Source organism: Sciurus carolinensis, chromosome 3 (genome assembly GCF_902686445.1).
Source record: "Sciurus carolinensis chromosome 3, mSciCar1.2, whole genome shotgun sequence".
Lineage (NCBI taxonomy): Eukaryota > Metazoa > Chordata > Mammalia > Rodentia > Sciuridae > Sciurus > Sciurus carolinensis.
The window spans coordinates 50,076,642-50,099,349 of NC_062215.1; the positions used below are offsets into that span (position 1 = coordinate 50,076,642).

Genomic DNA, 22,708 nt, shown 5'->3' on the forward strand with positions numbered 1-22,708 from the left:
TTGCTCTCCTCTCACTTCCCAGGGATGCACCAGGCTCAGGGAAGCTCCTTAAGTGAAGGTGACTCCAATGTGCTGCCTGTGGTTGGCAGGTGGGTTGGCTGGTTTTCAGGTTTAGTGACTATCCTGTTTTGAACCACTCAAGAACAAATGCCTGCTGCAGCATGGTGAAAGTCTAGAAGAGTCAGCTCTTATTACGAAACAGTTTTCTCTCCCAAATTTGTAGGAAAAACTGAGTTCACACATGCACACACTCCTCACGTTAATTAAGAGTCCCTGGGAAATACTGTGGAACCACATCAGGAGGTACATGCAGGAGGGATGGATGGGTCAGTACTTCAGTGCTTAACCTTCTAGGTCCTTCCTGAGTGATGTCAAGGTGGGGATTGTGCTTTGGATAATTGTCCCTCAAAGGCTCATGTGCTAAAGGCTTGGTCCCCAGCCCTTGACAGTATTGGGAAGTGGTAGGACATTGAGAGAGACCTAGTGGGAGGAAGTTAGGTCATTGAGGGTGTGACCTTGAAGGGGCTGTTGGGACCCTGGTCCCTTTCTGTCTGTCTCTCTGTCTGTCTCTCTCTCTGCTTTCTGGCTGCCATGGTGTGAGCAGCTTCTTCCATCATGCCCTTCCACCATGATGTGTACCTTACCACAATGGCAATGGTGCCAATTCACCTTGGACTGAAGACTCCAAAACTATGAACCAAAATAAACTTTTCACCTTTTTACATTGAGTATCTCAGGCATTTTGTCACAGTGACAGAGAGCTAACACAGTGGGCCTGGCAGGTGGTAGCCTTTCCCAGCAGTGAGGATTTGCTTTCCCCTCCAACCTCACTGTTAGGTAATAGAGTGCAAACCCCACTTACTTGCCTGGAGACTTTGGGAATTGTCCCCTAGCAAGGGGGAGACCACTCTCCCATTCTAGGGGGCAATGCTAGGGTTCTGCATGTGGATTTGGGGTGTACAACCCTCCTGGTACTTGGGTGAGTCCTTGTCCACCTTCCTGTTTGCCTCAGTGTGTCTCCTCTAATGTTCTCAGCTAAGCCAAAAGCACTGCTGACCTACAATCTGGGTGACAAGAATTCAGGGGTCCAGCATGCACATGAGGGGTCTTTTGGTGTCCTGTGTTCACGCCTGAGCTGCTGCAGTGCTGCGGGGCCTTCCTGTGCAAGCTCCCTGCCTCTGGCCACCTTCTCAATCATTCGCCCACCAGCTCCCAGCACCATGCTGGGCTGCAAACCAGCAACCCGCAGGCTGAACTGAGCCACAGAGACACTGTGTTTGACCCACACTGCAATATCTTTTTAAAGTTTGGATTAATAGCCAACACTTAAAAATATGGCAATTACATTTAAAAATCTGATTTATCTAGAGCAATTTAAAAAATCTTGCAACAGTGGTAGTAAAAACAAACTCAGTTTCTTCTCTTGCACACTCAGGACATAGGTCACTTCTGTGACCCTAAGAGATGTGGGGATTTCTCCCCACTGCCAAGCAAGGTGTCAGTTCTTCAGCTGATACCAGCTGGACATCGTCTGATCCCATTCAATTCTGACACCATCCATCTGGAGACAACACCGATGCTCCAGGATGGGGGCTCAGTCCCGCAGACCCACACATTTCAGGCATCAGGTTCAGGTTGAGGCCTCCAGAACTTCCGACTGGCTACATATTGGGGATCCCAGACCCACCTTTTAGGGTTGATAAATTAGCGGAAGTGGCTCACAGGACTCAGCGAAACACTTCAGTTTACTTGTTTAGTATAAAGGATATATCAAAGGACACATACAAGCAGCCAGAAGAAGAAACACACAGGAAAGTTCTGGACAGGTGCAGCAGCTCCTGGCACATGGGTGAGTTCTCGTCCACCTTCCTGTGTGCCTCTGTGTGTCCAGAAGTCTCTACACTCTGTCCCTTTAGGCTTTTATGAAAATTTCATTACATACTGGGTGGGAAAATCCAGCAAGGCCTGTCTGTCCAGGTTCTTCTAACCTTCTCCATGCAGTGATCCTTCTGCCCAGGTGTGGACAGGGTACCTGTGGAAACGGAGGTCTATGATCCACTACAGATCAGGTAGGTCAGAGAATTCCTTCATGGCCATCTCTAAGAGAGAAAGGCAGGAGAAAATGAAAATATATTTTCAGTGTCTATTACCTCCCTTGGGAAAGAGAAAATCTAGTTTCTACAGCCAACCTTACAGAGAAAAAAGAGCAAATGAAAGGAGGGCAGGAGAAAATGAAAGAGAAAGAGAAGGGGTGGGAGAGAGACAGAGAGATTGCAAGTTTGCTTTCTGAGGTCCAAAGCATGCCAACATTACTTTAGTCCTTTAGAAAATAACAAGCTCAGGCTGGGGTTGTAGCTCAGTGGTAGAGCACTAACCTAGCATAGGTAAGGCACTGGGTTTGATCCTCAGCACTGCATATAAATAAATAAAACAAAGGTATTGTGTCCATCTACAACCAAAATATTTTTTAAAAAATAAAATAACAAGAGCTATGGAAAGTATGAGCCAGGAGACATGAACAAAACCCAAAAAACACACATCATGATACCGTGACTGGGTCCCAGTCCTCTATGACCACAGTTGAATGGCCACATTCATTACCAGCACCTTCTGTGTGTGACAAAGCCCTCGCTCCCTGCTGTTGCTCCCCTGGTCCACTGGGTTCACTCACTCACTACCTGCTGGCAGTGCCTCCCTGTTGGCAATGTCATTTTTGATCCTGGTTATTAATGGATATCAACAAAACTAATACAGATGCTTTTCAACTTACAGTGGGGTTACATGCTGATAAGTCCATTGTAAGTTGAAAATATCGTAGGTAAAAAATGCATTTAGCACACCTATTAAACATCACAGCCTGAATTGAACCTAGGGCCTCTTTACCGCTGAGCTACATCGCCAGTCCTTTTCTCACTTTTCATTTTGAGTCAGGGTTTCACTAAGGTGTCCATTCTGGTCTTGACATCTTCCTGTCTCAGCCTCCTGAGTAGCTGGGACGACAGGCATGCACCACCGCCGCTGGCTAGTGCTGAATATCTCATGCAACTGATTGAGTACTGTATTGAAAGTGGAAGACAGAAATGTTGTCTGGGTACACTTCTGCACAAGCGTAAAGTCAAAAAATTGTAAGTGGAACCATCGTTCAGTCAGGGACCTTCCATAGGCGTTCCGCACTTACTGTGACAGGTTTGGTCACTTCGAAATACATCGCACATATTAACTCGTGTTAGCCTCATAATAACAATGAGACAGAACACGGCTGTGTCCATTCACTCAAGAAATATTTACTGAGAGCCCAAACCACCGGGCTCTATTCTGTCAATGGAGGCGCATCAGGAGCAACATGAAGTTCTTTCTCCCCAGAACTTTTATTCTGGTGGGGGCACAGTGAGGGGTGTGCCAGTGGAGATGGGGCTAGAAATAGAGTGGTTACCATAGGCCTTGCTGAGAAGGTGACATTTAAGCCAAGATGTGACTCAAGCATAGGATTAGGAGAGCATCCCAGGCAGAGAGAGGTTAAAAAACATGCCTGAGGTCACACGGCTATTTAAATAGCAAAGCTGGGATTTAAACCCAGGCTGCTCCAGAGCCTGTGCTAAACACTACATTATAAGGCTCAGTGTGAGGCACCATCCCTGCCCCTGAGATGCTGGGGGTCACTGCCGAGAAAACAAACAGCGACCATCACCATCCTTAGAAGGTGGGAGTTGGGGCCGGGAGGGCCTTGGCCCCAGGGTCCTACCTCCAGGTTCCTAGCTCCTGGAGGCCAAGATGAATTGATGGGCTGCTCTTAGCTCTTTTAATCTCAGGATGGTTTGGGGAGACACCACCCCCACCCCTATCCTCCCCTCCCCTCCTCCTTCCTCCGAGGACTGGGAAGAACTCCTAATCCTCCTAATCCGCTGGCACCTCAGTCTCCATCTCACAGTGCAGAGAGCCTGGACAGCCAGGACGACAGGCACGTCCCACCCACCTGCCCAGCCGGTGCCCACTCTCCCTCACCCATGGGGAACAGCAAAAGCGGGGCCCTGTCCAAGGAGATCCTGGAGGATCTGCAGCTGAACACCAAGTTCACAGAGGAGGAGCTGTGTGCCTGGTACCAGTCCTTCCTGAAGGAGTGCCCCAGCGGCCGGATCTCCCGGAAGGAGTTCGAGAGCATCTATGGCAAATTCTTCCCCGACGCGGACCCCAAGGCCTATGCCCAGCACGTGTTCCGCAGCTTCGACACCAACAGCGATGGCACCCTGGACTTCAAGGAGTATGTCGTCGCCTTGCACATGACCACCGGCGGCAAGCCCACCCAGAAGCTGGAGTGGGCCTTCTCCCTCTATGACGTGGACGGCAATGGGACCATCAGCAAGAACGAAGTGCTGGAGATCGTCATGGTCAGTCCCTCCCCTTCCCATTGTGACTTGGTCAGTGTCACTGTTACCGATGCTGCAGAGGGGCCCAATTGGGGGGCAGGGATCCAGGCCAGCCGCTGCAAGAGCAGGGAAGGAAGGGTCTCCACTCTCCTTCCTGGGAATAGAGGGCCGGGCACTTTCCCACAGCTTCAGTTTTCTTCCAAGAAGAATCTGAGTGCTTCTGAGCACTCGAGTTGGAATCCTCCTCCCCTCCTCGCTCCTCTCCTCCCATATTCCTTCCCCTTTTCTCCCCTCCCTCCATCCTCTCCTCTTTACTTGTTTTCCTTCTTTCCTCCCTCCTTCCTCCATCCCTTGCTTGCTCCCTCCATTGCCCCTTTCTTTATTAAATCTCATTCAACATTTTCAAAACTGCACATTCAAATTCTACCACAATTCAAATTAGACACCCGACATGTTTCAAATATACAGTAAAAGCAGGTCACGGTTGAGGTGTGTGAAATTTGGATTCTGGTCCAAGTGTTCTTCCTCCCACTGTAGCCTCTGCAGCCCTGAGTCTCAGCTTCTGGCCTGTCAGGTGTCCCACACTTACTCACAGTGCCCTGGGGCTCCTCACAGCCTCCTGTCCCCACAGGTTTCCCAGCATGAATTCTCCTCTGTCCACACTGCCCTAGGATCCAGTCATTGGCTCTGAATACTGTAGGTGTCTTGAAAATAATTTTTTTTATCTAATATAAAAGTAATCCATGAAATGTACAAACATATGCAAAAGAAAATTAAAATTGCTTCAAATTCCAACATCCAGAGAAGACTACCATTTAACAGATTGCTCTATGCCTTTCCAGTCTTTTATCTATATCGTTTCAAACTATTTTAGAACTATAACATATTCACATATGGTTCTTACCATACTTTATTCAGTTACTCTTTTATCATGAGCATTTTATGTATCACTGCACAGTCTTCAAAAACACCTGTTTACATTTCATCTTAGCATCTTTCTTTTCCTTTCAACGTATTTTTAATAGGTGCATTATAGTTCTACATGAAAGTGGAATTCATTGCAACATGTTCATACCTGCACATGGCATATTTTGGTTGATTTCCTTCTGCTGTTCCTCCCCTTCCCCAGCCTTCCTCCACCCTTCTTTCTCCTTCTTCTACACCACTGTTCTCCATTCTGTTTCCATAAGGTGCCACACACATACTTTTTAATTCCTTATTTCTCTCTAATTCCACATGTAAGAGAAAACATTCGACCTTGACTCTCTGAGTCCAGCTCATTTCACTCAGCATGATGTTCTCCCGTTCTATCCATTTACCAGCAAATGACATAATTTTATTCTTCTTTATGGTTGAGTAAAACTTCACTATGTAAATGTACCACATTTTCTATCTCCATTTGTACCACATTTTCTATCTCCATTTGTCTGTCGATAGACACGTAGGCTGTTTCCATAACTGGACTGTCATGAGTTAGTTATGTTGCTGTAAACATTGGTATGCATGTATTACTTTAGTATGCTGATTATAGTTCTTTCAAAACCATTTTAAAAATATTGTTAGTTGTAGATGGTACACAATACCTTTATTTTATATATTTATTTTTATGTGGTGCTGAGGATGGAACCAGTGCCTCACACAAGGCAAGTACTCCGCCACTGAGCTATAACCCCAGCCCTCAAAAACATTTTTAATAGTTATTTAGAATTCCACCTTATGGTAATGTTTTACTTAAGGCTATTTAAATATTTCCCCTATTTTTAACATTAGAGTGTTCCAATTTTTTTCCTATACGTTATAGTTCCCCTCCTTTACTATCTTTTTACTTTTCCTTTTTAAGTCCCCTGCCCATGTCATTTACTGTGTTTCACTACACAATCATCACAGATTTTATGCCAAATTTTTTTGCAAAAAAATGGGGTGTGACCATTATATGTATCTCTTTTTTTAAAAAAATGTGCCAGTATTACTTTAAAATCATTTATTACTAAACTCTCTTTGGTGCAAGATTAAGATGCACAGAATATTTATAAATATATGTTAATGTGGTGGCAACAATTAGGTGGTGAAATATGCTGTTTTGCTTTTCTAATTCCATTCCCGTTAGGAAGGAGAATATTTTTCATACTTGATATAATTTTTTGTGCATTTGTAATCATGCTTTTATTTGCAGAATTTTTCCACCCTTATTAGGAGAAACCATAAATAAAAGAGCAAAGCATGTAGCTTTTATTTATGGTCACCCTCTAAGCCCAGCTTGGGTCTCCTGCTGAGAGCAGACGTGTGTCAACTGCACTGTCAGATGAGCAAGCTCCTCTGGGTCGGCTGAGTGGTCTCTGGGTGGTGTGGGTTGAGGACCAAGTCTTCAGAGACGCCTAAACAAGGCTGGACTCTGCAGAGCCTGGAGGTTGGTGCTCCATGAGGAAAAGAGGAGGGGAGGAAAGGAAAGGGAGGAAGGGAAAACACAAAAGGGAGGAAGGGAAGAAGACAGCATCAAAGACTGAGGTTGTGTAGGTGGCACAAGACGCCCCTTTTTCACGAGACCACAAGATCAGGGTTACAGCTCTAGTCTGAGAGTAATAAGTAATGAGTTCTAGTCCAGCTCTGACACCAACCAGCTGAGTGGCTGTGGGAAAACCATATAAACTCCTTGGACCCAGGGTGAGAATATAATGCTTTCTGTGGCCTTCCGCAGGACTCTTTAGGGGCTGTCTGTCTATCTCTCCTGCCCATATTGGGTGTGTGGTAGGGCAGTCAGTCAGTCACTCCTTCACACTTGTCTGTGACTCAAGACAGTAGTTCTGAGAGCCACCTCCATCTCCATCCACTTGGGGGGCTCTGTACACTGCCCTCAGCTGCTGGGGTTCATTTCCTCATTCATCTTTTTCTAGCAATAGGAGGCTAAAAAAAAAAAAAAAAAAAAAAAAAAAACTTCTCAACACTGTTGACCTTCTATATTCCAGGCTGATTTCACAGGCATAACTGCCCCCACCTGACCTGTTTCCAGGTGTCCTCAGGAAGGCAGAAGTCTCTGGGGATAGACACTAGACTCCCAATTTCCAGGCTGACACACCTGCCCATACTCTGAACCTGCCCAACACCCAAGGACCTTGGTGTCCACTCTGGGTATTTCTAAGCTAGCAGTCTCCTAGAAACCTGGAACTGAAAGCACATATTAAGGCCACTTGTCCCTTTACCTCATTTCATAGTCTCAAGTCACTTGCTACTTTGCTCTTTGTGTACACCTAGTACATTGATTAGAGAGGAGGATTAACAAGGTGAGGTGGATCCTTAGCCCAGAGCTGAGCATTACTCTGGATCTCTCCCTGAGGGGGAGAATAAGTGGGGGGCTTCCTGTGCCTTGGGAAGACCTTTGTAAAGGTCTTGTTGACATCTCCTCTCCCCCTTCCCCAGCCTCACCTGTCTGTACTCTCCAGCAATAGGAAAATGAGAAGACTCCAATGTAACACAAGGTTGCAAGAACTAGAACCAAATCACCTGGGTTAGAATCTCCGGGGTGACTTTAAGCAAATTAATTGTCTCAGTTTCTTCATCTGTAAAATGGGACCAGTAATACCTATTTTGTAAGGTTGCTGTGAGAGTTAGATGTGAACATGCTTAGAACAGCAGCATGTAAGTGTTCAACCAATGTTAGCCATTGTTACCATAAGCCAGTCCTGATGGACTCAGAAGAAGCCATTTGATACTCTAAAACCTGTTGGCTGTGGGGTCTGTGGTAGTGGCTCCCAAACTCCAACTCCAGTGCTCCTGTGGGATTATCATGGCAAAGTTTTTATTTCTCATTTGTATTTTTTTAAAAAATGAAAGTATTGTGACTTCATGACTCAAAAATTCTAACAGAAAGGTATAAAAGAAGTAAAGCCTTTTTCACCCTGTCCCTTATGAGAATCTCAAACAATGCGGATGCGCCCCACCCAACCTTTCCCAGGAACTTTGCTTCAGTAGATTAGGTGGGACCTGGGCATCTGTGCTGTAACCACTGCCTTACAGCGAGTGCCTCAGGCTGCTTGGCACTCAAAAAGGGAAATTGTGGTGGAGGAGGCCTGAGGTCCCTGATACATTCTCCATAATGGCCGTATCTATTTATATTCCTACTGACGTGTGTCGGGGTTCCCTTTTCTTTTTTTTTTTTTAATTTTATTGTAAACAAATGGGATACATGTTGTTTCTCTGTTTGTACATGGCGTAAAGGCATACCATTTGTGTAATCATAAATTTACATAGGGTAATGCTGTTTGATTCATTCTGTTATTTTTTCCCTTCCCCCCACCCCTCCCACCCCTCTTTTCCCTCTATACAGTCCTTCCTTCCTCCATTCTTGCCCCCCCTCCCTAACCCTAACTCTAACCCTAACACTAACCCCTCCCACATCCCATTATGTGTCATCATCCACTTATTAGTGATATCATTCGTCCTTTGTTTTTTTGAGATTGGCTTATCTCACTTAGCATGATATTCTCCAATTTCATCCATTTGCCTGCAAATGCCATAATTTTATCATTCTTTATGGCTGAGTAATATTCCATTGTATATATATACCACAGTTTCTTTATCCATTCATCAATTGAAGGACATCTAGGTTGGTTCCACAATCTGGTTATTGTGAACTGAGCAGCTATGAACATTGATGTGGCTGTATCTCTGTAATATGCTGATTTTAAGTCCTTTGGGTATAGGCCAAGGAGTGGGATAGCTGGGTCAAATGGTGGTTCCATTCCAAGTTTTCTAAGGAATCTCCACACTGCTTTCCAGAGTGGCTGCACTAGTTTGCAGCCCCACCAGCAATGTATGAGTGTACCTTTTTTGGGGTTCCCTTTTCTCCACCCTTGCTAGCACTTGTTATTTCTTATCTTTTTCATGGTATCCATCCTAACAGATAGAAAGTGACAGCTCAATGTGGTTTTGATATGAATTTCCGTAATGTTTAATGATGTTGAGCATCTTTTTGTAAACCTGTTGGCCATTCAATACATCTTTTTTTTTGGAGAAATGACTATTTGAGTTCTTTATCATTTTTTAAATTGAGTTAACTTGTTCTCTTGCTCCTGAGTTGTGGGAGCTCCTTATATATCTGGGATATTAATCTCTTATCAGAGATATGGTTTGCAGATATCTTCTCCTGTTCCATAGGTTACCTTTCCATTTCCTTAATCGTTCCCTTGGCCGTGCACAAGTTTTTAAAGTTTGATGTGATCCCACTTGCTCAAAAATCGTTGACCAACATCAGGAAGCTTTTCTCCTATGTTCCTTTTAAGACTTGTAGTTTCAGGTCTTATGTTTGAGTGTTTACCATTCTGAGTAGCTCTATGTGTGTGGTGCAAAATGTGGGTGTTCCTAGGGTTGCCAGCCCCTTCCTGCTCCTCTAACAAGTTCTTTCTCTCCATCTGGGACAGGCAATTTTCAAAATGATCAGTCCTGAGGATGTGAAGCTCCTTCCAGATGATGAGAACACACCAGAAAAGCGGGCTGAGAAGATCTGGGGGTTCTTTGGAAAGAAAGATGATGGTGAATTCCTTTTTCTTCATTGTGTTTGATCTTACAGTCTCAGGCTGTTTCATGGAGACCCCAGTGAGACTTATTCTTCTGAGTCACAGCACCCTGGGGATCCTCAGGTCATCCTGTATGCATCATTTGTCCTGAGCTGTCTGCAGGGGTTTGAGGGGGGAATGGCTAGAAGGTTTAGCAGGGGCCAGTTCTGCTGCCACCCCAGAACTGATGCTGCTGAAGAGAGATGTCACTGCAGTCCCATCATTCCCAAAACTGGTTTGCCACCTGGAATTCCATGGGGAAGAAGGAAAGCCCTACATGACAGAGCACTTTAGAAGAAAAATATTTTTTGTTTAATAATGAAGTTAATGTACATCCAAGGAAGAGTAAAACGTGAAGGCAATAAGCTCACTAACCATTGGCATACAAATGGCCAGTTTCTCATTAAATGGAGAATTTGTTTTTTAGACACTTCAGTTTACTTTTTACTGCACAGTTAGAACAAGGGCAAACCACACTCAGCCTAGCCTCAAATTAGCATCAAGTGCCAAGTTAGTTGAATCTAAGTTTACCTGAGTTTACTCTGGTAGATTAGTTTGGGATCTCCAAGAAGCACCACCAACATAGCGTTAGATTTCAGTTCGATTGTCAGGGATTTATTGGGAGGAAGGCCACTGAGGAAAAACAGTGTCCGAAGGAGGCTGGGAAAGCTGTCAGACTGTCATGTGGATCTGACTGCTATCAGGAAGAGAGAAAAAGAAGGAAGGTTGGGTAAGTCTTCAGTCACACTAACCTTCTTGGAAAATGGTGGCACAGCCAATGAGGTGTCCCCAGTGGGCTGTCGTGGTGCCCCTGCCCTGTCAGGCTTTGACTGGAAGCAACCTGTGGGAAGTTTGTGGAAAGCAGTGATGGACTCTAGAACTTGGTAACTGGAGCTTTTTGGCCATGATGCTCATGGCCTCGACTGGAAGAGTTGTCGTCAGGCAAGGGCTACAAACTCATAGGCCAGAGGGGCCAGAATGATGAAAATGGACACAGTGAACCACAACCTCACTAAGTGATAGGTACTGGCAAATAGGTCTGACAGCTTCTAGCACATTCCTCACGGGAATATGGAGACTATTGGTGTCACACCATCTGATTTTATTTTATTTTTAAAGAGAAGCCAACAGTTGAGGTGCTTAAAATCTGAAGTTTCTGAATTAATAAAGCATGGCATGTCCCAAACACATGTGAGGGGCCAGCAATGACCTGTTTTGAGACCTCTGGGACATTCTCTTACCAGGGTTTAAGAAGAAAGGCCTGAGCAGGATGCTAACCACGGGCAGGTAGAGATCCAACCCTAGTCATCTGCAGCCCAGTGATGTAGTCAGAGAGTCACTGGGGCGGCGGCCAGGGTGAGGTAAGCCGGTGCCCAGGGAATATAGCCCAAGAGGCACCGATCTCAGGCGTTAGCCCTGTGCTCACAGGACCTGAAACTGAGTGCCTCCTTAAATTTTGTGCCCAGACACTTCTCCTACTTCACTCCAGTGGAGCCTGATGGCACCTCTTCTCCGAGCACCTCATCCCCTGCCTTTGCAGGAACGCTGGCTACTTGATGCACCTCCCTGTGACGCAGCACTCGCTGGTTCTGTCAGCTCGTCAGTCTCCTTCGTAACCTCCCTCTGGGTCCGTGTGTTGAGTCCCTGGTGCTGCTATTTGCTAAACTGACCCAAATAAACATTGCAGAAGGGGGTGGTGTTGTTCCTGCCGGGTCATGTGTGTGTTTGCCTGTGTCCCATCTGGAGACAACACGTCACCACAGTGCCAGACTCTGATGGTGGGAGCTTTAGCTGCTGAGTGAGGCTGGTGGGGCAGTTGGAATTGTAAATCCAAACATCACCACCCAGTCTTGTGCCGGCTACCATCCTGGATCCTGACCAAAAAGGGACTAAAGATGCCCCAAAAGGCTGGGGACTGCCAGATGCTGTGGCACATGTCTGTAATCCCAGGGCTCAGGAGGCTGAGGCAGGAGGATGGAGAGTTCATAGTCAGTCTCTGCAAAAGCAAGACTCTAAGCAACTCAGTGAGACGCTGTCTCTAAATAAAATACAGCATAGGGCTGAGGATGTGGCTCAGTGGTCGAGTGTCCCTGAGTTCAATCCCCCATACCCCACCCTGCAAAAAAATAAAAGACCTAGAACTTAAGCCAATGGAAACACTTGTTGAGCACCTACCATGTGCTAGGAACTATGAGCATACAACCACGAGCAGAAAGGAACGTCTGTCTCATTCTGCAGTCATTTCTGCACGGGACAGTCTTTCCCGCCAGACTAAAAGCTTCCTCTGGAGGGACTTTATCTATCTTCTCTGCCACACCTCACCCTCTGCCTCTGCAATGACCTCAACCCCAAGCACAGATACACAGAGAAGGGGCTCAGTAACATCCATGTAGCTGGAGCCAACTGAACCCATTAGGCATCTGGTAAAAGCACTGGGAAGCTGGGCCTGGCTGGAGCAGCAAGGCTCGCTCTCAGTCCTGACCCCAAATGAGGAGGTAAAGCAGATAGGAGGACATGGGGCTGGGTGCATGGGAAGGAATCACAGAGTTACCAGCCAGGACTCATGGGGTGGCCTGTGCCCTATGAGGACCAAGGAGACTGCTGTGCAAGCCAGGCTCTCCCTGGCATCTCCCTGGCACCTCTCACTCCCTACTCCCTGGGGGGAAGTGGTTGCTCCACCAAAACTCTGGGCCTGCCCTCCATGTCATTTTGCTTTACTTAGCTAAGTGTTCCTCCGGAACTTGAGGCATGAGACTTGGGCAGTACTGAAAGTATACTAATAGTAATGATTATCATTATTAATTATTCAAATCGGTAATAGCTAGCAAGGCACGGGCACTGACCCACCAGAAGAGATACAGGGCACAAGAACGGTACCCTGGGGTCCCTGTGCAGTGCCAGTCACTGACCTTCTTGTCACTGGTTCATGGTGAGGTCTAAGGATCTTGGGGAGGAGTTGGGTGTCTGGAGTGGGGTTGGGGGGACTCTAGGGAGCACTGAGTATTCAATATGATCACAACAAATACAAACCTACTGGGTATGCTGGCTGGATATAAGCTTCATTGCAGCTTGAGACAGCCAGTTCTGACTGATATTTTTTCCCCATGAACAGATAAACTTACAGAGGAAGAATTCATTGAGGGAACCCTGGCCAATAAAGATATTCTGCGACTGATCCAGTTCGAGCCTCAAAAAGTGAAGGAAAAGATAAAGGAGAAGAAACCCTGATGCCAACTACTATGCTCTTCTCTCCCCACCACCTCCCACTTCAAACCTGCAGGTGCACACACACCCCCATACACGCGCATGCCCAGGGCCAGGAGAGGCCTCCAAACCCCAGCACAGCTCCCTACAAACCAAAGCGTCTTTAGCAATCCACCAATTACTTCCTCCTCCTGTTTCTAGTGTCCCTCCCCTCACACCCACTCACCACCACCTCCCCACCAGTCTGCCGCCCTATGATAATCCCAGGATTAGGTCATAGGAGTCCTAAGCGGCAGCCCCACGTAAGCTCCTTTGTGGATTGCTGAATAAGCAGGTTCAATAAATGCAAGAGGAGCTGAGCACCCAGCTGTCTTGTCTTTCTTGAACAGGAAAAGGAAATGATTTCTGTCAGTTTGACCTCAAAGGCAAGGGTGTGTTGCAATTGCAGAGTGCTGAAAGAGACGTCACCGTTCTGCTCTCACAGAATGTGGCATCCAAAGGGGACAATGGACCATGAAGGGGCCAGGGCTAGTGACCAAGGTGACCATGGAGGCACTCAGAGCACTAGGGGAGGATGTAATGGAAGAGGTTAACTTGTTGGAGAGGACCAGGGATGACGGACCCAGTGGGCTGTAGTGGAGATAGGGAAGCTTGTACCACTGAGGCAGGAATGAACATCTTTAGTTCCAGGACTAAGAGCAGGCCAGAGTGACTGGAAGGAGGAGCAGAGGGAGGGAGAGAGAATTGTGAGCTGAGCCTGAAAGGTAGGCGGGGCCAGACCTGGGAAGGTCCCCTTCAGCCTTTGGCAGGCACTGGGCATCACAGCGGATGGAGTGGTAGCATTGTGTTTAAAGTAGGAACGCCTGACATTTGTAAGAGTAGCTCCCAGCAGGGTAGAGATAAGGCAAGGGGCAAGACAGAGGGCAGCAAGGCTGGCTATGATGCTTTTGCAATCTACCAGTGGCTGGAACCCAGGGATGACATTTGGATGGAGAGGACATGATTCTTAGGGACACATATAAGAGATGGCATTCTGCTGACTGGCTGCAGGTGCGGGAGGAGGAAAGAGCAAGATGGCAGCCAGGCTGTAACTTGGGACTGCACAGTAGCCATGCCACCTGCTGAGATGGGAGTCACAGGGAAAGCTGCTTATGTCAGAGGATGATGAGAAATTCAGCTTTGGTTGGTGGGGAAGACTGAGCTCTAGACATCCAGACAGGGAAAGGGAGATCCTGTGATGGGAAACAACTTGCCCAAGGTCAGTCAGCTGATAAGTAGAGGCCAGGTCGGCGCCTCCTACCAGCCCACATTGCTCCTCAGAGCTCCAGGGCCTGGGACACCTAGGAAATCCATGAGTGGATTCCCCAAGATCACCAGGTTCATTGCTTTGAAGGTTCCTTTATTCTCCAGCCTTAAGTTCTAAGATGAGGCTGCTGAAATAATCAGCTCCATGGACTCTTGATCCACCTGTCTGGAATATCCTGAGGCTGGGCAGTGTCTGCTGGTGTTGGGGATGATCTCCCCACCTCCCAAGATGTAGCCACAGCAATGGCCCCAGCACTGCCCCTAGAGAGAGCTCCTCCTGGTGGAGAACATGGGAATAACACTTGGGTACGAAGCTTTTTCTATGAGGCAGGTATCATGTGAGAATCTCTGAAGCCATTATTTCCTGTGGCAAAGGTATCATCATCTCCTTGGTATAGATAAGAACACAGAGGTAGAAAGTGGGAGTAGGATTTGGTCCTTAAATTCGAGTCCCTCTGATGATACCATAGTGCCCCATGGGATTCCCCATCAGAAGAGGAAGGGGAAGCAGTGCCACACAGTCTGGTCCAGAGGTTCCGGGAGGAGGAGGGTTGTTATTAGAACCACCTGTGCAAGACACTCCTCCAGTGTAGACGTAGTGAGCCTCCTCAGGGAGATGGGGGAGAGACCTGGAGTCCAGTCCAGAGTGATCTAGGCATACAACCAAAGACCCTAGTGCCTTCCTCTTGTGCTCTTTCCATCCCCTCCATGAATGAATCTGGTTAGTGGGGTGTGAGATAGGGTACTTTTCACTTCTCTCTGAGGTCAAGGTATCATTGTCACCTGAGTCTAAAGGACAGACACTTCATAATAAGGTCCTTGTTGTCCTGTGGTTCAGCAAGAGAAATAAAGGGCCACGTGGGCCCCTACTGGCCAGGGGAGAACCAAAGAGTGATCACTTAATTTAGCACATCTTTTGTTAGCTTAGAGTGAAAGGACCATTTGGACTGAAGCTCTATGATACTCAATGGAAATAAGGATAGAGAACAGGGATCAGCGTAAAGTTCAACTTGGCTGAAAGGAAGAGAAAGAGGCAGAAGCGGTGATGAACTATGTCATCAAGACTCTTCCAGATGCAAAAAACGGAAGACCCAGTACAAATTATTGTGGCACAAATAGAAATTTATTAGCTCCTATAATGGAAATTCTAGTAACTTCGGGTCTGGTTTGATCCAGGAGCTCCTGCAATGTCTCAGGGTTCATTTTCCATCTCTTGGCTTGTGTTTTGGTGTCACCACCGTTCTCAAGCAGGTGATCTCCATGCTAGCAAGATGTTCACCAGCAGATCCGAGATGACTTCCTCACGGTTCCAATTTCAGCAGGAAAGAGAACATCTTTTTTGTTGAAAGCCCCAACCAAAGTCCCAGAATTGCATCTCTCTGACTGGTTATATGCACATCTCAGATCCAATATCTGCTGCCTTGAGGATGTCATTTCCCAATTGGCCAAGCAGACTTTTATGTGTACCCCTGGAGCTAGAGATGAAGTCAGAGAACTCAAACTCCATGGGCTGAGAGTGGGAGTTGTGGTTTCAAGAGGAAAATTGGGGTACTATAAATAAAAGAATAGAAGATTATAAAAAAAGATGTGCACTCTGCAGACCTTGGGAGATCCTGCTTCCCCATGTACCTGTCAACTCACGGGGAGAAATGGATTATTATCTTACCAAGAACAATAATATAAACTGCACAGACCCTGACTCCACCTGCTCACAGGATCCCAGACCCTTGCGCAGCATCCCTTCCTTTTTTTTTGGTTCCAGGGATTGAACCCAGAGGCACTTAAGCCACATCCTCAGCCCCTTTTATTTTTTATTTAGAGACAGGATCTCACTCAGTTGCTGAGGCTGGTTTTGAACTTGTGATCCTCCTGCCTCAGCTTCCTGAGCTGCTGGGATTAGAGGGGTGCGCCACGGCACCCAATACCCCTTGGATATTTCTTAACATTCCCAGGAGATCTGTACCACAGATTCACCAATTAACCCTTAGTGCCAGGGGCATGGCTACCCCCAGGCACCAAATTTCCTACCACCTGATGTGCCCAAGCTATGTTCATCTGCCTGGGAGACTCCTGGGTTACATTCTCTTAAAAGGGCCGTGTAGAAAATGGCATGTGTCATGTAATAGCTTTTGTCATTAACTCCTAGAAGCAATTCTTGTAGATTTGTCTGCAGCTTCTCTTCTCTCACCAGGCTCCAACACTGTCCTTGGAGCCATACTGCTGCCCACTGCATCCCTGTTTCTGTCCCTTGGTGGTTACACAAATTTATCCCAGTTCTTAGGTCAGAGGTGGGAGGACAGCCCTTTAAAAAACCACAAAACTGAGCCAAACACATCTACAATGGCTATCTCTTTGAGTTGTGAGAATCAGCTGAATGTGTTCTTACAGAAGAATTTCTAAGTTCTAAATGCATCACAGGTGGGAGACTTGACATTAGTTTGTTTGGACTTCAGCAAGGTATTTTAAGATTCCAGGGAAGTCTTTTCCTTTCTGCCTCATCCAGTGGTAGCCTTGATCACGTGTTAAAATCACTCAGGTGGCTTTGACACCGAAAGCAAGGCAATGAAAGAAAAATGATTGATAAACTTCACCAAAATTTAAAAGTTTTGTACATCAAAGGGCACTATCAAGAAAGTATAAAGACATCCCACAGGATGAGAAAAATACTTCCAAATAATATATCTGATAAGACATAATATCCAAAATATATAAAGACCTTCTACAATTCCACAGCAAAAACAAACAACCAATTTTTAAAACGTGCAAGGATTGAAATAGATATTATTCTAAAGAAGACACAAAAATGACCAATAAGCAATCACATAAAAGCAGTTCAGCATCATTAATCATAGAGCAAATGCAAATCAAAACCATAATGAGATAACATTTCACAGCCATTAAAGTGGTTACAATTTTTCAAAAATGGAAAATAAATGTCATTGAGGATGTGGATTGCAGGTGGGAATGTAAAATGGTGCAATTGATGTGGAAAACAGTTTGGCAGCTCCCCACTATATTAAGCAGCAGGACCAGCAGAAGATCTAGAAATTCTACCCCTAGGTGTACCCCCAAATTTGAAAGCAGGAACTTAGATATACATCTCTACCAATAGCAGCACTAGGCCTGGTGGCACATGCCTGTAATCCCAGTAGCTCAGGAGACTGAGGCAGGAGAATCTCAAGTTCAAAGCCAGCCTCAGCAAAAGTGAGGCACTAAGCAACTCAGTGAGACTCTGTCTCTAAATTAAAAAAAAAAAACACAAAATAGGGTTGGGGATGTGGCTCAGTGGTCAAGTGCCCCTGAATTCAATCCCTGGTTAATGCCCCCCAAAAAAAGAAAGAAAAAAAAAAGAGAGAGAAAGAATTAGCATTATTCACAATAACCAAAGGTGGAATCAACCCAAGTGTGCACCAACAGAGGAATGGATAAACAGAATGTAATGTATTCACACAATGAAATAGTATTCAGTAATGAAAAGAAACCAAGTAGTGATACACGCTACAGTGTGAATGAATCTTGCAAGTCAATCACAAACTGTCTCATGGTTCCACTTACATGATTGATCTAGAATAGATAAATTCAGAGTCAGAAAGAAGAAGGTTTGCTAGAGGGAAGGGGAATGGGAAGATGTTGTTTCATGAGAACAGAGTTTCAGAGTGGGAAGGTGAAAAGATTCTAGAGATGGATACTGGTGATGGTTGCACAATGATGTGAATGTCCTTAATATCACTGAGCCCTGTGCTTAAAAATGGTTAAAATGACAAATTTTATATTATGTAGATTTTACTACAATAAAAAAATCACTTAGGAACTTCTTATATATTTAAAAAAAAAAAAAAAAAAAAAAAGCAATGCCCAGGCCAGTTTGAACCAATTCAATCCAAGTCTCTGGAGGCAGACTCTTTAAAACATTTCCAAAAGGGGATTGTCATCCCAGGATTGGCAACACTAGGCTGGACCTTCAAGTCAACAAGCACATTGAATGATTTCAGGGGTCCCTAGAAAGGAGACTCTCCCTTTTGACCTCTGACCTCCACTTCTGACCCCTCCCGCTCTGCCACCCTTTGGGTGTCTCAAATAATACACACCTGGTCGCCAGCTAACTGCCACACAGCCTACCCCCCACTACTTCTGTTCAGAAACTACTCCGGATTCTCCAGGCATGGAAGAGACGTTCAACTCCAGAGAGAAACAAATGCAGAAGAATGGACAAAATGCAAATCACTTAAATAAACTTGCTTTAATCATTAGTAGGGCGAGAGCAAGCAGTGCGGGGACACCACAGTATTTGTGGAGGGAGGGGTGGAGGACATATTTACAAATGCTTTGGAAGAAAAATGCTTCTCCTATTTGTGGCAGGAACCTAGATAACTTACTGCTGGTAGCAGCCAATGCTCCCTAGGGACGTTTCCATCCTGCCTCTTTTGACCAATGTGTGCAGGGTACTTGCTCTCAGTGAGCACCAGGCTGAGGACTTCCTGGGAATCTGAGATGGCTCCTAGCTTACCAGAAGCTGATTGGCTGAGGAGCCCAGGAAGGGGCATTTGCAGAGAAGGGAAATTATATGTTTTAATAATTGAGCTATGGATAATCTAGACACTTAAAAATAAACCTTTGCTTTATTACACACTTGCCCAACACCTTCATTTCTGTTCCCATCCTGTAAACCAGGAATGAGAGCTGTATAAGATTTAAGGGGGCACCCAAAGTCTCCATAGTCAAGATAAATAATACTTCATTTAAAAATGAAAATTGTTAGAACAAATGAACAAAATATCAACATTTTCAGATAAAGTCAAGGTCAGAGCCTACATTCACAAGAGCTGGATTCCCTTGCCAAACTAGCCCTGGTGCCGATAAAACTTTATTTTAAAAAAAGTCCCATGGGTTACAGTTTGTGAATTTAACTTTTTAAATACTGCATGCAAGTGTGATTTTCTTCTATCACTGAGTTTTTTTAGATGGGAATAGTTACATTGCTCTCATGTTGGCCTGGCTACAAAGTGTCCTCGAAAACAGTTGCCAGATAAAAGACAGGATGTACAGTTAAATTCAAATATCAGATGAAGGAGTTCCCATGGGCTATACTTACCCCTGAAGATTATTTGATTGCCTGAAATTCAAATGTAGTAGCGTATCATGTATTTTTATTTGCTCAATCTGGCAGCCCCACTTGAGAAGTATCATCCCCTAAGATGGTATTTAGTTCCATAGCAACATGCCCCACCCACATACACATGCGTTGTACACACTACATGAGCAACACTCCTGGATATCAGCACAATGTGTCCACAGGCTTTTCCTTGCTTGGTCTTCATTCACCATCTGGCTTTGTAATTTCAGACACTGAGTCTGACCTCAACTGCCTGGCCCTCCTGGCCTCCACAGATTAGGTTCTGGTATCCAGCTCAGAGTTCCCAACAGCAGGACAGGTTCCACAGTGACAGCCAACGTAGAACCCTGGGCCTTCAGCTCTCAGTGTCACTCTCCACATATCCGGATTCAGTCAGTGCTTTTGCTTTACCTGGGCCCCCTCTGACTTTCAGCATCCATCTGGGGAGTAGGATCCTTATCAGTAGGGACTGGAATCAGGAAGAACAGCAATAAACCTCCCAGAGCAGGAGGCCGGGCCATTAATGCATCAATGGCAAACCAAGTATGGAGGGCATCTCCAGCCCCAATGTAGAGCAGGTCAGAAAAACAGGTGGGGCCAAAAAGGACAGAAGGGAACCCATGATGACATTCAGAAGGTGCCAGGGAACTGGGACTAATTGTCTGAGGAGGGATGAAGTTGTTCCCAATGGAACTTCTGACAACAGAGAGAGAAGTGAGAGGGAGAGAGGGAGACAAGACCACAGAAGAAAAAGAGAAGAGAAGCAAGGAGGAAGTGGAGCCTGGTGGACAACATGGGATCATTCACTGTCCAAGGAGGCAGGTGCATCCCAGTTGAAGTGTGGATGCAAACACCTCACTGCACCCTGCGTGGGCCAGGCCTGGGGTCTTCCAGCTCCCTCTCCACTGCCTCATGTTTCCCAAGAGTGAACTTGCATCTGAATTACCTGGGATGCTTGTTAGTTCCAATTCCTGGCCATCATCCAGACTCCCTCTCTTAGAATCTCAGTGAGGAGCCTAGGCTTCAGCATTTAAAAAGCTTCCTAGGGGGTTCCTATGCACCCTAAACCCAATCTCAGATGAAAGCCAAGTACTATGAGGAGAAAAGGAAGAGATAACTGGCTTGACTCTATTTAACAAGAGAATTCTTCTCATCCTGGGGTTCTGTTCACTTGAATTTGGGGCCAGGCCCCAGGGACTGGTGGTCACTCTGGAAATACACCAGTGGGGGTTACTAGATGACAAGGACAGGAAGAAGCTGTGAGCATTACACAGCTTCATCTATGCAAAGTCTGAAGAACAAGAAGACTGACTTGACATCGGAGTGGGCATAGTGAGCAGGGAAATGATTCTGTGCCAAGCAACATCCATCCTGCATCCCAAGTTTTCTCAAAGTCCCCACTACAGATCTGGAGTCCCCTGCCTAGATCTCACTCTCTTCCAGAATCTCCTCCATGGTGTTGGCCAGGGTGAAGTCCCCCTCACTGCTCTCAGACAGGCTGCTGCCACGGGGCCAGGCTGTGTGGTTCCGGTGAGGATGGGCACCCAGCTCCCCCAGGCCCCGTGTGGCCAGGTGACAGCCGACAGGTGAGGACTGCAGCTTCCGAAGTGTCTCAGCACCATCTCCATCTGAGAGCTTCTTAGGACATTTCCCCAGGAGCCGGAAGTTCTTCCCCAGGACCCAGGCGCCACAGCCTGAGTGGCGGGCCAGCAAGAATCGGACCCAGAACTTCCGCAGTTCAGCCTTCACCTGCCAGGTGAGACAAAGGTAAGATTATAGTCTTGGCATCATTTACTCACTTGTCTGTTCAGCCCAATGTTTATTGAGTAGCTACTCCAGGCTATCCTTGGGAAATTTACCTTCTAAGTGGTAGAGACAAACAAAGAGAAGCAAACACATAAGCTTTGCAGATGATAACTGCAGATGAGACTGTTAACCAGGACAACTTGGTAAGTAGTGTTAAATGAAGATTACAGGAGGCCATGGTTTTGCTCTAAGCTCTTGCCCTGGGCCCCAACAGACTAGATGAAAAATCAAGATGGAGTCACCCATGCTGAAGTTCCACCTCACCAAACCAAGACTTATTTGCTCTTCAGGAGAAAGAGATTACAGTCAAACTTCCCAAACAGACCAAGTTCAATTGATCTGTTTAATGAAGTTCTCTCTCCCTTCACCCTCACACAAAAAGTTAACCAGAGATAATCTGATGTTAACCAATCAGTTGTTTTTCTACCGTTCTGTCTACTCCTTGTAAGGAAAGGAACTTTGAAGACTGCTTTCTTCTGCCTTCCTCCATAAAACTAATGCCCTCTTCTCAGATCACTGATGCACTTACAACATTTTATTGAATGAAATATTGCCCAATTTTAGAACTGCAAATAAAGTCAAGTAAGATATTTCAATTAAATTGTTGCCATTTTTGTCATCTGACGGGAGATTAAGAGCTTGAGGTATGGTGTTCAGGAAGGGACTGTGGTGGCATTTGAACTGAAACTTGCCTAACGGACAAGGAGCCCTCGTGTGAAGATAGAGAAGCAGCAGTGAGCAAAACAGAAGAGGGTTTTTGCTCTGGAGAGCTTAAATTTTAGTTGGAGGAGACAAAAACATATACTTAAGCCTGGAGTGGAGGGAAGGTAAAATAAAAAGGGCTTGAAATTTTACCAGCTCCTAAAAACCAGAGAAAACACCTGTTCTGCCCCTTCTCCCTTCAAGCCTTTTCCTAGATGCTACAGTTTGATGGTAAACGTCTCCCAAGACTGATGTGTTGAAGGTTTGGTCTCCAGCCTGTGGTACTGTTATGACGTGGTGGAAACTTTGAGAGGTGGGGCCTAGCAGGAGGAAGTTAGGTCACTGGGAGCAGCCCCTTGGATGTTGGGACCCCAGCCTTCCTTACCCCCTCTCTCTGCCTCCTGGCCACCATGAAATTAGCTGCTCATTCCACCATGCACTCCCAGCAGGATGTGCTGCCTTGTCACAGACACAATGGCAAAGGGGCCAAGCAACCATGGACTGAAACCTCTGCAACCATGAACCAAAATAAACCTTTCCTTATTTTTAAGTAGATTGTCTCAGGTATTTGTTATAGTAACAGAAAGCTGCCCAACACCAGGAAAACAGAAAGTTGTTTAGGGCCATGCAATAATATTAATAAAAATTGAGTTCCCAGATATTGA

General features: G+C 45.9%; 2 protein-coding genes across 2 annotated transcripts in view; one reads left to right on the forward strand and one right to left on the reverse strand.

Moving 5' to 3' along the window:
* Positions 1 to 4,004: 4,004 nt before the first annotated feature.
* Rcvrn (recoverin) lies at positions 4,005 to 13,141 on the forward strand. The gene is made up of 3 exons (XM_047542847.1): positions 4,005 to 4,385; positions 9,779 to 9,890; positions 13,026 to 13,141. The coding sequence occupies exons 1-3, from the start codon at positions 4,005 to 4,007 to the stop codon at positions 13,139 to 13,141; spliced, it is 609 nt and encodes a 202-aa protein (XP_047398803.1).
* A 7,816-nt stretch (positions 13,142 to 20,957) lies between these two features.
* The window catches only part of Glp2r (glucagon like peptide 2 receptor), an 82,841-nt gene continuing 81,090 nt past the window's right edge, over positions 20,958 to 22,708 (reverse strand). The window contains exon 13 of the mRNA XM_047543813.1: positions 20,958 to 21,284. Coding sequence (XP_047399769.1) covers positions 20,958 to 21,284 — 327 coding nt within the window. The remainder of the gene's footprint in view (positions 21,285 to 22,708) is intronic.